The sequence below is a fragment of the Moschus berezovskii genome, chromosome 3 (assembly GCF_049115385.1).
Source record: "Moschus berezovskii isolate FMDL1 chromosome 3, NW_MosBer_1.0, whole genome shotgun sequence".
Lineage (NCBI taxonomy): Eukaryota > Metazoa > Chordata > Mammalia > Artiodactyla > Moschidae > Moschus > Moschus berezovskii.
This window is the reverse complement of record NC_142462.1, coordinates 75450869-75465451: the sequence shown is the minus strand read 5'-3', so window position 1 is coordinate 75465451 and position 14583 is coordinate 75450869. Positions and strand designations below refer to the sequence as shown.

Sequence of the window (14583 nt, the reverse complement as noted above, 5' to 3'; positions counted from 1 at the left end):
GAGAGGCTCACCTGCATTTAGATGAGAGCCCTTCATAATGTCTTCTCCTTCCAGCACAGTGGACATGATGCCTCTGTATCCACGGTCTGTGACAGAGAAGCAGTGGGTGGAAACACACAGTCTAGGGCCAGGAGCCTGAGGGGTTCGGGTTGACAGGCTCACGTTACCCTTGGTTCCTGCGCCTTTGCCCTGAGTGCCGGCGGAGCCAGACTTTGTGAAGCGCACAGCTGGCCCGCGGCCAACAGATGGTGAGATGGTTCCTATGTCTTTCAGGCCGCACACCTGGTCCCTGGCTCCACGCCGAGGCGGGCGGGCAGAGCTCTGATGACATCAAAGGCAGAAACGCTCAGGTAACAGAGCTCTCTGGTCCCTGAGTGTAAAACTGGGAAACCTCCTCAAGAAGCACACAGTTGTTGAAGTTTGCTTTCCCCTTCATATTAATACCTTCATGTTTTACCTGGGGGAAGAAGCCACATGGGCACCTGTGTTTCCAGCTGGGGTGAACCACTCATAATTTCAAAACCTGAAGAGTGAAAGAGGGCTTCTCTGGAATCATCAGAAGCTGCTTTGGCATGTGGGACCCCTGGGGATCCCTCTGCAACCATCACCCTGTTCACTGCCATCATTCTTCCCTCATTACCCTGGTCTGAGAAGCCTGAAGAGAAAAACTCTGTAACATGCATAAAACATAATTCAGTATTCTCTGTCATCTATAGAGTACCTGGTTTCTTACCACCACCACCACCCCAGGGCCTCAAAATTCAAGTGCTGGTGGCTAGGGGAAAGCTGGGGGGAGGGGGAAGCAGAGAGCTGCCCACGTAGGAAAGGCTTTGAAGAAACACCCTCATGCTCGCACAAGGCAGCTTGAACACAGTGTGCTTTCTAACCTGGGCGGAGATGACGTTTCTCACTGCACAGGACAGGGTTTATCTTTAAAGGCCCTTTGTTTCTTTGAGAATGGATTCTCGTCCCCTCCTGGCCTCCAGTTTAAGAGCTATGTGGCAAAAGGGCAGGACCCACAAGTTAGGTTGGAACCTAAAGGAAAGGGATGTGAGAAGGAATGAACTGGGTTCCTGGAAACTGGGGGCGGTGAAGGTTCCCTGAAGGAGGACAAGCGCCCTCCTCCCCTTCTAACCACGGCCGATCCAGTTTTGAGAACTGCAGTAAACATTCTTGGATGATTGTAGGTTTGAAACTGGGTGGGTGTATGATTGTAGTCCAGAGAAGGATATATACAGAGGAAAAAAAAAGATAAGAATATACTCAAAGTTGTTAACAGGCATTCACTCTGCCAGCTTATGACTGAATTTGACTTATTAGTGCATTTATGCAATTTCTGAATTTTCTACAATAAATGTATTACTCCCATGACCAGAAAAATATGGCAATAATCAAAATAATAGTGCCTACATTATACAACTTTTTATAGTTTAGAGAACTTACATATGCTATTTCATTGGCTCTTTTTTAGCAACTCTGTGATATAAGCTGGAGAAATTTATCTTTAACACCTTTTTTTCATATGAGAAAACCAAGCTCTGAGGGGTTAAGGAACTCACCTGAGGTCATACTTACAGACCCCTGACTCCTTGTCCAGTGCTCCTTCCACTGGACCTCACTGCTTCTTTCCCTGGCATGTCAGAATTGCCAGGACAGGAGTCACCCTCACCTTCAGATGTTATAAGCATGATGGAACATTCCATATTGTCCGGTCCCTAACCTCATGGCAGGCACACATCTGAATCCCCTGAGCCCATAAAGTCTAGTCAAGGATGGACTGTAGTCTGTCTTGGGCATCCCATAGTCAAGAAGATCTTTATGTCTAGGTGGACACCATGTTAATTCATTTTTCACTTCAGTGAGGCAAAAAGAAATTGCCCAGAGAAATCATGGGGTTTCAGACATGATGAACAGTGCCCCGGGGGTGCTCTTCATTTACAGGCCAGAGCCCAAGTAAGGCTTGCATGCAGATCCATGCAAGGCTGGAAGCCCTAAACTGGAAATCTGAACCTGGGGCCCTTTTTCTTTTTCATTGCCTTGTCTTGAGATCGCCACCAAGTTGTTAGCTTTTCTTGAGCTTCCCGTCAAGTGGTCTGCTGGTACTTGGTCCCTAAAATGTTTTTTATGACATTCAGTCCCCACCTGAAACAAGCTACACTTTCATTCCTTTTCTACCCACAACCCACTGGATGAAGATCAGCACCTTGCATGTGATGGAACCATCAGACCCTGGCAGCCTTGCAGGCATGAGGGAACACCAGCCCTGGGGATGGTTCATTTACCTCTGACCCCACCTGGTAACAGTGTTGTGTTTCCACAGTTAGCCCTTAAGTCTCTCCGGTGAGAAGACGGATGAAGTCAACGTCCTGTGAGCCACCCGGAGGGCCATATGGCAGGGTGGGCATCCCCAGGAGAACGTCAGACCTCACCATTCTCAAGTCGTAATTCAGCTGACACACAGGCTCTGAACGGAGCGTTTATTTACTGTAAATACGTGTTTTGCACAGGCTTTAAATCAGTATTATAGTCAACTATTATTTGAATAATTTAAAACACACACACATTATTTCTCCATTTTTTAAAGTGCACCTTGGCACAGGTGACAGCCTTGTCTCACCGCATAGTGTCCATTCCATGACTGTAAATACGTCTGCAGGCTGGCCCTCCCTAGACTCAGAACCGTTTTTATAAGATTCCTTAGTTTCCCAAAGTCGTAGTATCCACAACAGCTTCTTATTGGCATGATTTTTCTAGTCTCATCACACAAACTGCAAAATCAAACCAGGTAATGCCTTATGAACGACGCGGCTCCCCAAGAGTAGCGTGTCCCTCACCCAGATGCGGCCACACGGCCCCCAGTGGACGAGCCGCCACATCCTGCTCCCATCCTGTAGTACAAGAATTCTTTTTCTGCCTCATGTAAATATCACGCAGACTGAAGGCAAGAGCGGCCTCAGTCCCTCCAAGGCTGACCACAGGGCCCCTGTGTAACTGAACAGTCCTGCAGGTAGCCAGCACGCTTACTGTTTACACTGCCCCTCGTGCCCATGTTTCTGCGATGGTCCTTCCTGTCCCTCTGAGCCCCCATCCTGCAGCCAGGGTGAGGTGAGCTGAAGGAGATCTCAGTATGTTCCCTGCAAATTAGAAACCTACATAAGTCATCATTAATTCTGTCTCAGAGATCTTTTCTTTTTCCTCCCCCGAGTGCAGGGTTTATCATGGAAAGCATGACATGAAAAAGTATAGACCAAAACATATTCTGAAATACCTGCCTCAAATATCAAGTGTCCCCCGCCCACACTTAGGGAACCTGGATCCACCCCTCAGGCAAACCTTAGCGCCTTTCTGAGCTGGACTGAGTCCCCCAGTCCCTGTGGTGGCACTCTAGAGGGGAAAAGTATGAGTTCAGCTAGCCCTGAATATGGATGGGTCAGGACTGGCTGTGACCTGTGGTTGCTCCTCTCATGCCCTTTTTCTGGAGCTGGCAAGGGAATGAAAGTGTGCTTTTGCTTGCTGCCTGACCTCATCCCTGGAGGGAAAGCTGTGACTGAGGAAGGAGAGAAAAATAGAAAAAAGCAGACTGACCCCTCATCTGTGCTCTAAATAGCTGCCGATTAAAGGAAATCCAGGAGAGGTGGAAAGAAAACAGTGAAAAATGTTTCCTTTGAAACAGTCCACTCATGCCCTCACACCTTGAGGATGTAATGCCCAGAACACACCATGCTCAGAAGGCAGACCGTTAGTGCGGTTTTGGCAAACATGTGACCGCATCCACCACCTCCTGTCTTGAATGGAGACTGACCCTGAGATGGTGTCCACCATCATTGTGTACTTTCTCATTCCAAACAGAAGCCAAGTTCCCTTTCCTGGGGAATAAATCACGCCAAACTGTAACAGCTAAATCAATGAGAAAGCTTTTGCAGGGCATCAGCTGTGCATATAGCTGATCTGTCTTATTGGTTCTGCAAGGAAAGGTCAGAACTTTTTTTTATATAACACTATCCACTCCACCTCTCTCCCAGTTGTACAAAATAATTACAAGGATTTTTTAACAATTATGATTAAGAAGGCGCTAGACCAAAGCCGTTCCATGTTCGGAGTACACTGCCTGCCCCGATGAGGCGTTTACACACTGATGTTCTGCACCTCAGGGATAGAAATTCAAAACAGAACTATTCAAGGTCAGAGGCAAGAAATGTGCAGAAACCAAAAATTGCAATTAGGGAAAAATCTCAGGAATCTGGCATCACATCTCTCCTCCAGACCCAGCATTGAATTCCTGCCCTTTGAACTCTTGCAGCAGGACAAATACTTCACCTCTGGACCACAAACTCAGATTGCCCCTCCCATCCTTGAGTAATCTCCCCAGCGCTGTGGTCTGTGACTCTCCCAGTGTTTCCCATGTATTTTATATTTATTGATCTTTCCTCTGCAGATTCATTTCTTTGTATTAATAAACTTTAATAAGTGGGAATGCTTCCAGTTTTTTACTTGTTAAAGCCGACTGACAGTCGCCAGCACCAATCTAAGCCAACCATCTTTAAGGATTAGAAGGGCTCAGACAGGATACTGACACAGGACCCATCACTTGCTGTAACATTCTGTGTTAGAAATGGGGCCTTTCTTTTTGGAGCTAAACTACAGCTAAACTAAACTACAGAATGTTTTCCTGACTTTTGTAGTTAATAAAACGAATAGGTATTTGAGAAAAGCAAGCAAGGGAAAAATTCAAATGTACTTTCTAACAAGTAGATAACACTGTACTTATTCACTTTTATTAATATCAAACATGCTTACAAATTCTGCTAACTTGTGTTGAAATGGAGCAACTTTCAACTTGAAGTTCACTTAGCACCACCCCCTCAGCTTAGAAAACGCCTTAAAAAATCTCCTGTGTGCAGCAGTCTCGTGATCGTCCCCATTATAGTGTCTTCAGGTGCCCCCTATGGAACCTGGTACAGGGGAGATACGGTTTACCTGATAGGTATGTTGGCTTCAGGGAAAACATGGGTCTGAATCTTGATTCTGCATCTTACAAGTTTGGAAGTAACAAGTTTAACCAGTCTATGCTCAGTTCTCTCATCTGTAATACAGGGGCATAAATATGTCCTTAAGTGTATTGTGGTGAAGATGGAGTACCTTAACACCTGGGCAAGCCTTCAGCCCTCAGGTCACAACAGACCCAGGCATCAGTGTGCACAGGCACACACACACACACACATACACACTGCAGGGCACAGGCAGTTTGCTTATTACACGTTCAGTCTCACACTCAGCTCCCACTGGCTGTGACCCAGGCATTCCATTCAGCTCTGCTGTCGGATAACAAGGAGACAGCAGTAATTACAATTCGTAGATGCGCCTGAAATAAATCTCATCTAGAAACTAATTTCAAAGTTAGCTGCTACACACTTTGCATCTGAATTAGTTAAGGACCTGACTTGTTTTATCTGCTGTCTTTATTAGTAGAGGCACAGATAAGCTCTCACGTGACCAAAAGGGCCCATCTGAGTGGAGAAGAAAAGCAATGGCCCAAGATAACTGACAAAACGGATGATGAACTTTAAAGCCATTGACTGTGGAAGTAGGTGAAGTGGCCATAGTTCTAGGCAACCCATGGAGTCCTGGGTAGAAGAGGTGGTGCCAAGAAGGGGAAGGGGAGCAACTTAATGGGAAGGGCTGTGGACTCCAGAAGCAAGTTCCAGGTTCTCAGACCATGCCCCCGGAGGCCTGGCATCCTTCACGAACCTGTTAAGAACTTAACTGCATCCTCCAAAACTTCCCATGTTCAACTCCTAACTCCATGCCTCAGAAAGTAACCTTACTGAGGAATAGAGTTGTTGCAGATATAAGTTCAGATGAGGTCCTACTGAAGTACGGTGGACCTTTAATCCAATGTGACTGGTATCCTTATGAAAAGGAGAAATTTGGACACAGACATATACACAGTGAGGATGCTGTATGAAGTCAGAGATCAGGGTGATGCTTCTACAAGTCAAGAAATGCTTAAGATTGCCAGCAAACCACTAGAAGGTAGGGGAGAGTTGTGGACAGGTTCTCTCTCACAACCCTCAGAAGGAACCAACTCTGCCAACACCTTGATCTTGGACTTCTAGCCTCCAGACTGTGAGATAACGAATAGCCACCCAGTTTGTGGTCCTTTATTATGGCAGCCCTAGCAAACTAATACCTAGAACTTTGTTACCCTGGAACTTTGCAAGAGTTTATGTTGATGGAAAAAGAGTTGAGAATAAAAATAGAGTCAGCAGTTCCTTGTCATGTAAATGGGGTCGTCATTTACTCTGACCTTGACATAGGTCATTTGTTGCCAGTGACTAAGTCCTGTTTTCAAGAACAAGACATTCAGTTGCATTTCCCTGTCACATGGAGACAGAATCATCGAAGTAACCTGGCATTTCTAGGTCACAAGAGTGGGAAGAGCTGGTTTCCTTCTTAAGTGGCATCCTTTCCTCTAATGGAGCTTCTATGGCTTTAAAATAAAGACGCTTGGCATAGATGGCACCAGCCATTCTGATGATTTTTTTAAATTTGGTAAAATACCCATTAACATAAAATTTACCATTTTAGTAATTTTTAAGTGTACAGTTCAGTCATGTTAAGCAAATTCACCGTGTTGTGTGACCAGTCTCCAGAACTCTTTTATTATCTTGCAAAACTTAATACCCCTTAAATAAAGACTCCCCATTTCCTTTCCCACCCCTCCAGCACCTGGCAACCACCATTCTACCTTCAGACTCTTTGAGATTGACTACTCCTGGAATTCATAAAAGTGGAATCAAATAATATTTGACTTTTTTTGAGAGTGGCTTATTTCATTTAACAAAATGTCCTCAAGGCTCATCTATGTTGTAGCATGTGTCAAGAGTTTCCTTCCTTTATAAGGCTGAATATCCCATTGCTTGGCTATACGTATCATTGACTCACTCACTGATGGATACTTGGCTTGCTTCCACCTTCTGGTTATTATGACTAATGCTAGTATGAATATGGGTGTAAAAAAAATCTAAGATATTCCACCTTCAACTCTTTTGAGCATATACTCAAAAACAAAACTGTTGGCTTATATGGCCTTAATTCTTTTTAATTTTTTGAGAAACCCCCATATTGTTTTCCATATCAGCTGTACCATTTCATATCCCCATCAACAGTGCAGAAGGTTACAATTTCTCCACATCCTTCCCAACACTAATTTTCTGTTTTCTTGATAACCATCCTGACGGGTGTGAGGTGGTATGTCATGGTTTTGTGTTTATTTTAAAGAGTGAGTTTATCCACAAAATGGGTAAATGAAGAAAATGCTTAACTGATTGGGTTTTCCAAAGACTCCAGTCATAAAATATTTCCCCTTTCATACATTTTCTATGTTGTGGCCAATGCTCGCATTTATTAATGAAACACAAGATAGAAGAGGCCCTGGGACATTAACTTCAGTACTTTTTTATTGTATGTTTGATGTATTTAGAGACAATTCCAAGGGCACGCACTGGATGGGAAAGTTATCTGGTTTGTAGCTATTTGTACAAAAGGCTATTAAGACGACAGTTCCCACTGCAGGAAACAGAAAGGTTCTCCTTTTTTACTATTCCCTGCCCCTAGCATTTTCCAGCTCGCACATTTAACTTCTCACAACGTGACCGCAAACATATACATATTCATTCCCACGAGAAACCCGCACGTGACATCTTGGGATGTTTGGATTCAATCAGATAAAGCACGTTTGACACAAACCACAGGAGAGGAGCTGGGACTTAAGACCATGTGGAATGAAAGGCCACAACTACAGGGAAGCACAGGCAGTGCTGGGCTGGGTGACCTGCCGCCCCTCCCCGGCCCCTCCCCTCCCTCCTCAGGAAAGCTCAGCTGAAGACCTTCCCCAGAAATGACTGGACTACTCCTCAGTCAAGAATGCAGTCAGTGGTTTCTTAACAGATACGCTGGCCCCACCTGGCTTTCCTGCTGGGCTGGGCAGAACTGTGTTACATCTGGACCCACTTGGGATGACTGCAGGGTGCAAAGGAGTGCCTCATTGATAATTATTTTTTACACCTAATCATCCATCCAAAAGTGAAGGAACTTCACTGCTAATATCTAATAGGCACACACTTGCTCTGTTAGCTTATAAGAATGACTCTTTCTAATAATAACACTGTCTTACTGGGCACTACAGAATCACCGTAATTTCAAGTATGTCCTTATTCTACTTAAAATTCCAGGCCATCTTCAAGGATGGAGTACTACTTCTGCTTTGCTAATTTACTTTTACTGGAGCTTCTGCTCCTCCTTAGAGTGAGTGGTAAATCCCATCTACTAGCCAAGACTAACTAGCTTATGTTTAGTTATGGGGCGTGAGAACAGGGGAGAGAATCTGTCCTTCAAGGCCACAAGGCGTGCACAGCCCCCTCCCTTCCCCAAATCATAATGGATACACAAATGGTATTTTAGCTATTTACACACTGACCTTTAAACATTAATTTTCATAGTTCACCTTGCATATATTCATTTTTCCCATTAGAAAATCAATCCCTGATCAAGAAATTATCCACGTAATGATAAGCATTTTTCAAAAACAGAGTCTGTTAGGAGCGTTTAAAAACAAAAACAGAGTCTGTTAGGAGCATTTAAAAACAAACATCCCCCCCAGCAAGTATCCTCAAAATCCAACTGCATATTTCAAACTGTTACTGTCACCAGAAGTGAACATCCACATCAGCAGATTCTTTGCTCTCTTCTTGTCTTTCCCCATGCATCCCAATGCACAAAGAATCCGTCCACTGCTATTATTCAAGCTTTAACTGTACACCTCTGTACAAGTCTAATAAAAGCATCCCAGCCTCTTTAACTTCTGCCAGGACAGGGCTGCCCCGCCCTCTAGTGGTAAGACAGTGGCATCACAATGGTGATAATAGCGTTAACCCACACAACTCTTAGTTACAGTTGGCCTTTTTCTGGGTTGCTGGACTAAGGCCAATGTCCTTAACAGAAGTGGTCATTGTTGTTTCCCACTGCACAATGGCTGGGTAATGGCATGAGGCTGGCTGGGTTATCCGTGACCTTTGCTTGGCCCATCATAATGAAAGCTGAGCCTCTGGGTAATTTACTCTCACTAGACTTCTTTTGCTCAAACCCCTAATCACCTTGGGTATCTCAGACATGCCAGGTCTGATGAACTGTTTCTATGACAGGGGAAGGAGAGACCACGTGGTAGAATTTTATAGTGGCTTTCTGCATCATCTTGTTTTAAATAACCACTACTCAGCAGGTGGGTTTGGGAGGGGATGAGGTGCCTGTGTCATCCTCAAGCCTTGCCCTTCCCCACTCAGCAGCTTAGACAGACGCTCTCAGAATGGCCATGCCACCTCAGAGGAGACCTTAAGCTCTCACTGAAAGCCCAGGCCAAACCTGGACAAAAGTCAGCAACCACAAGCGGCTCTGAACGATCGCTCAAATGATGCTCCCATGTCTCATCACTCACAGTGATGTTACACACAGAATTTTCAAAACTTCCGGGCAAAAAACTCACAGTGCTCTTATGCCTACACCCTTAGAAGGGAGCTAGTAGGAAAAAGATTTGTTCCAGTAACACGTGTGACCCTCAGTGTCTGCGTCTGTGTCTGGGGCCCAATTCCTCTCCAGCTCTCATGGCATATGATACATTGCAGCTGGAAAAGGAGTCTAACTGGAAGTCACTCCCAAGACTCCTGATACAGTATTTCCATTTGCAAATACCTATCACCAGTGAAGGTGATTAGGCCCAGATGGTACAGGTCAGGCTGGAGAAATGAAGCCGCAGTCCTCCCACCCTTGGCTGTATTAACATGTACACCTCTTCTCCTCATCTCTGCCCCTGTCCCTGTCAAGAGTGGTTGAGAGTTTCAATAGCTGGAGGTGAGACCTCTGCCACCACCACCACCTGCCCACTTCAGCTCCTAGCCTGAAAGTGGCTACCGGGCCACGTGGGGCGTGAAGAATAAAGGGAAAGATCAGGGCAAGCCAGGTGCTTTCTCCACAGCTTTGTGGGCTGTAACAGGGTTGGGCAGGAAGGGCGGGGATGGGACTGTCCCCCGGAGCGAAATGCTTCTCCATCCATCTGTCGCCATCCTGCCCTCTGTCTTCCCTGTGCTGAGCCCATCTGGTCTTCTTCGCACGCTCTCCTGAGCTCTGCTGGTAAGTCAAATCCTTCATGCGCCCACAACATGGGAAACAAATCAGTTTAATTAAAGTCTCTGCTGAGATAATGGGGTGGCTGCTCAGATTCCAGCTACTTTAACAGGAATCTAAACAGCCAAAAGTTTCTCCTTTTCTTTCCCTCATTAGCTGAGAAATTTGCAGCTTTGTGGGGTGGAACTCTGCCACAGGGCCATTTAATTAATTCTAAACTAGATGGCGGTAACTAGGCCCAGAATCATTTCAAGACACAAGCGCATCTACGCGGCGGGTGAGTGGCAGGGACAGCCGCTTGCCGTGTAGGAGAGCCACGCCCTGATCAGGAGTGTTACCTGTGCAGCCACCCCTGAATCCCTACGGGGATGGGGGGGCAGGTTCCAGCTCACACAGCAGGTGGAAGCCATCTGTGTGGATCCACTGCACACGAGCACAGTACACAGGTTTTGGATCAAGAGAATCCGGATGGAGCTGTGCCTGGAGCCAGCAGAGCCCCCTTCATTCCTTCCCACTTGTTTTGCATCTCAGAATACACAGCAGGGGGCATTCTGCGTTACTGGCCAGTGCTCAGTGTCTCAATGGAAGCCTTCCTTGAGCACACAGGCAAGAGCTCAGGGCCAGACAAACGCCTTTTGTTAACCAGAAAGAAACCGCTACTGAAAGAGTAAGACTTCAAGAGATTTTGCCTTTCCCGCAAACTCGGCACCATGGAGCCTGTCTTTCACAGCTTTGATGGACTCTAGTCCTCCCATGAAAAGGCTAATGTGTCCATTGTCACTGAAATACAATAATAGCAGCTTAAATCCATAATCAGTCATACGATCAGACAACAGGCAAGGGGATACACGTTACACTGCAGAAGGAGGGGATCTATGCTGCAGAAGGGGGCGGCATTGTGAGGTTCAAGGCAGAACACAAGGGAACAGTGTGACTTTGACACATCTGAACTTTCTCATTTTACTCGGACAGGAGAGTGGTTTGTTTTGCTGGTAATTTAGTAAGGTGGGAAATTTTAAATAAGAAGGGGAAAGGGAATGCTTACTTCACTTAAAGAACTTAATCTCCGTGTCCACACAGTCATAGAAGAGATCCCCCACTTCGGTGGGGTCCAGGGGGTCACTGCTGGTCAGGATTTCCTCCATGGCTTCCAGGCCTTGCTTCTCTAGTTCCAGCATCGTCTTCCTCAGCTTCTGACCTTGCTCCTGAGAAGGACAAAAAGAGTGGGGGCCACTGGAGTGGATGCTGAAAGCCCCCTGATGGCCTACCCCCTACTCCATTCAGTGGGCTTCCTGCGGGACTGCCACGGGGTGCTTCTAAAGTCGTGATGTGATGATGTCACTGCTCCGCCTGGAATACTTACAGAGTTCCCGCTGCATTCAGGATGCAATCCAGACCCCTGAGTGACAGTGGGAAAGGCCCTCTGCAGCCCACAAGGCTCCTGCTTATCTCAGCTCCTGCATCTCCTTTCTCTGCAGCCAGACTGAATTAGCTGCCTTCCTCAACCCATGATACTCCTTCTTGCCACTGCACAGGCCACCCTGCTCCCGGCCAACACTTGGTCAGCTCGTGCCCACCTTCAGAATGCCCTTCCTCTGGGCTCCCCCATCCAACGCCTTTCCTTCTGCCATGGCTGTTCTCTTCCTGTCTTGTGATGGTATGTCTACTTGCCTGTGTATCCCGTTAGACCGCAATCACCCAGGGAGTAAGAACTAGGTTGATCTCCATGTTCCTCCATGGGACAGAGGAGGCACTCTCAACAATGCCTTCTGCGTGAATAAATGGATCCATGAATGGCATGTCTATCCCCAATTTACTTTTTCTTCTGAAGGAGTGACATCTCTTCTTCCAAGTGAGAGTCACTCTTTCACAGTGGATGACAGTGAGAAGCTTTCGTTTGTCCAGTTAGTCCCAGAACAGAGAAACGGATTTCACCATTCATTCACCATCTCCCAGTGCTGCCTTAACTCAAACCAATGGTCATTTCCAAATTTCAAAGTCCACCCAGCCTCATCTATCTCATCTCTTGGAAATTTTGTGTAGGATGCCTCAGAACACACGGGCCTTCCTAACCCTGCCTTCATTTGCCAAATAACCAGAAAACTGCGCATCAGGGAGTGACATTTTCCCCCTACTCGGGTTTACTGTCATCCACCTAAAACATGCACCATCAGGAATCAGGGCAGGCAGCCCTGGACAGAGCTCCATGCAGTGTAGTGGCAGCATTCTGGTTCCGGGGACACATCTGGCAGGTAGGACAAATATCAAATAAGTGTGTGACTTTTACATGCCAGAATGGTCATTTCTGGGGCACAGAAAAGCAAGGTCTAGAAACAGTGAGACTACCCTTCTCAGAGATGCTTTCTGAACTCACCTGGATTTACTGTTGATGTTGTCCTTCCTTATATCCTTTTTAGAAAATCCACTATACCAGATGTAAGAGAATAAGCTTACCCAATCCATGCAAAATGTGCACACCAATTCCCTATAAGATGTCCCTCTTTTCAAGACAAAATGGAACTTTCCAAGTTGTTAAATAAATGCCTTGGAAGCAGATGAGCATCTAACAACTATGTTCCTTCCTTCTCTGTCAGCAAAATAGAAGCCTGGAGGGACTTCCCTGTGGCCCAGTGGTTGAGAATCCCCCTCCCAATGCAGGAGATGCAGGTTCAATCCCAGGTCAGGGAACTAAGATCCCACATGTCATGGGGCAACTAAGCCCGTGTGCCACAACTACTGAGCCTGCACGCTAGAGCCCACATTCCACAACTAGAGAGAAATGTGCAATGAAGACCCAGCACAGCCAAACTTGTTTAAAAAACATATAGGCTTGGATTTTACTTGAAAGCCTATCACTAACGGCTGCTATGGGCATATATTGAATATTTCTAGTTTGAATTGATGTAACTATTAACCAAAGTTTTGGGTGGAGGAGGGAGGGTTGCACTTTGAAGAAGAACTATTTTAAAACTGACAATTAATTTTAAAACTTTTTACATGAAAAAAATATACAAAACTTAAAATTTACCATTTTAACCATTTTTAAGCATACAGTTCAGTGGCATAAATACATTCACACTGTTATGCAACCATCACCACCAACCATCTCCAGGGATATTTTGAAGAATCACTTAAAAAAAAAAACACTATGATTCCATCTTTAAAGTGCTGCCATAATACAACTTTTTACCTCCAAAAGTATGCAAAGAATTTCTGACCACAGAAAACCAGTCCTCCCAACTAGTACTGCACATTTCTGTTATTCCCAGGTGGACAGTAAGTAAAAGAGCGATATTCTTAGGCCACTGCATTTTGAATAACACCAAAAGTGGAGGCTTGCTTTCACTGGGTTTCGAGAGGCTGGCTGGAGCAATTACCACCAGCATTCGAGCGAGGGCCTTGGGAGCCTGGGTTTCTGGAAGCAGACGAGCTGGAGAGGAGGAAAGTGATGAGCCTGTTCTCCGCTCTCCAGTCTCCTCCCTGGTGACCTCACGCGCTCCCCGGGCCCCCGGTCAGGCTCACCTCGTCACTCTCCAGGACGGCACGGGCCCACTCGTGTGCCTTGTACAGCTCGTGCCGGCGGTCTGGCTTCTCCTGGAACCGAGGCTCCTTTTTGGCAGGGTCATCGTCCCCAAAACAGGGAGACTGTGCTTTGGGGACGAGTTTTACATCATCGACAAAGATGAAAGGCTTGAATATGGACCTGGAGAGAAAGGAGAGTGCTTCAGCCAAACCAAGTTCAGGGCCGGAGGACAGCAAACGTTCCCGGGGTCAGTTCATGGCAGGTGGCAGGCGGGTGTCTCCCGAGAGCGCCAACTGCATATTTTAGTGACTATTTTAATAAAACTAACTGCCGATTATAACTTGCAAAGTGTTCTTTTTACAGTGAGGAGACATCGACACACACTAGGGAAGGCCATTTGAGAGCTCCTTTCAGTTCCATGAACACACACATGGTGCTTGGAGGAAAGGGAGAAACGGGCCACCGATGAAAGTTAGTCTTTCGCCACCATGGTCCATGGAACGAGACCCCCTGGAAAGGCAGGGTCTGAGACCTCATCTTTTTTTTTTTTAGGTTCTACCTTATTTGAAAATGTTTGGAATATCTCTGACAGACTCAAGGAGGGCACAGATGAAGACAGATGACTAAAACAGAACCCCAGAGCCCCAGAGAGGGCACGCCATAGAGAACAGAAGTCTGGTTGTGTGAGAGGGCAGCCGAGGGCACAGTAGGCGGCTGAAGCAAGAACTCTTTGATTCGGCTCTTTTGGCACAAGGGGTGTGACTTTGGGGACACGGCTCTGTACTTGAGTGCCCATGTGTGTGCACATGTATACATGTGTGTACCTGTGCATACTTGGGCACACAGCAGCACACCCCTCTAGATGTGCACACACCCCAAAA

At 46.2% G+C, this 14583-nt stretch overlaps 2 protein-coding genes across 6 annotated transcripts in view; one reads left to right on the top strand and one right to left on the bottom strand.

The window, feature by feature from the left end:
* The window catches only part of WIPF3 (WAS/WASL interacting protein family member 3), an 83548-nt gene extending 76829 nt beyond the window's left edge, over positions 1–6719 (top strand). The window contains exons 8-9 of one of the 2 annotated variants that reach the window (XM_055420946.2): positions 274–350; positions 2321–6719. In XM_055420946.2, the coding sequence (XP_055276921.2) occupies positions 274–350; positions 2321–2344 (101 nt within the window). In that variant the 3' untranslated portion in view covers positions 2345–6719. Of the gene's footprint in view, positions 1–273; positions 351–467; positions 2282–2320 lie in introns of those variants that run through there. The other variant, XM_055420945.2, reaches the window with a different exon arrangement.
* Positions 6720–6744: 25 nt separating this feature from the next.
* Positions 6745–14583, bottom strand: part of SCRN1 (secernin 1) — a 68874-nt gene continuing 61035 nt past the window's right edge. For 2 of the 4 annotated variants that reach the window (XM_055420949.2, XM_088834598.1), the window contains 2 exons: positions 13702–13882; positions 6745–11384 (listed from right to left, as the gene is read on the bottom strand). In XM_055420949.2, coding sequence (XP_055276924.1) covers positions 11226–11384; positions 13702–13882 — 340 coding nt within the window. In that variant the 3' untranslated portion in view covers positions 6745–11225. The remainder of the gene's footprint in view (positions 11385–13701; positions 13883–14583) is intronic. The other 2 variants (XM_055420948.2, XM_055420947.2) reach the window with 2 other exon arrangements.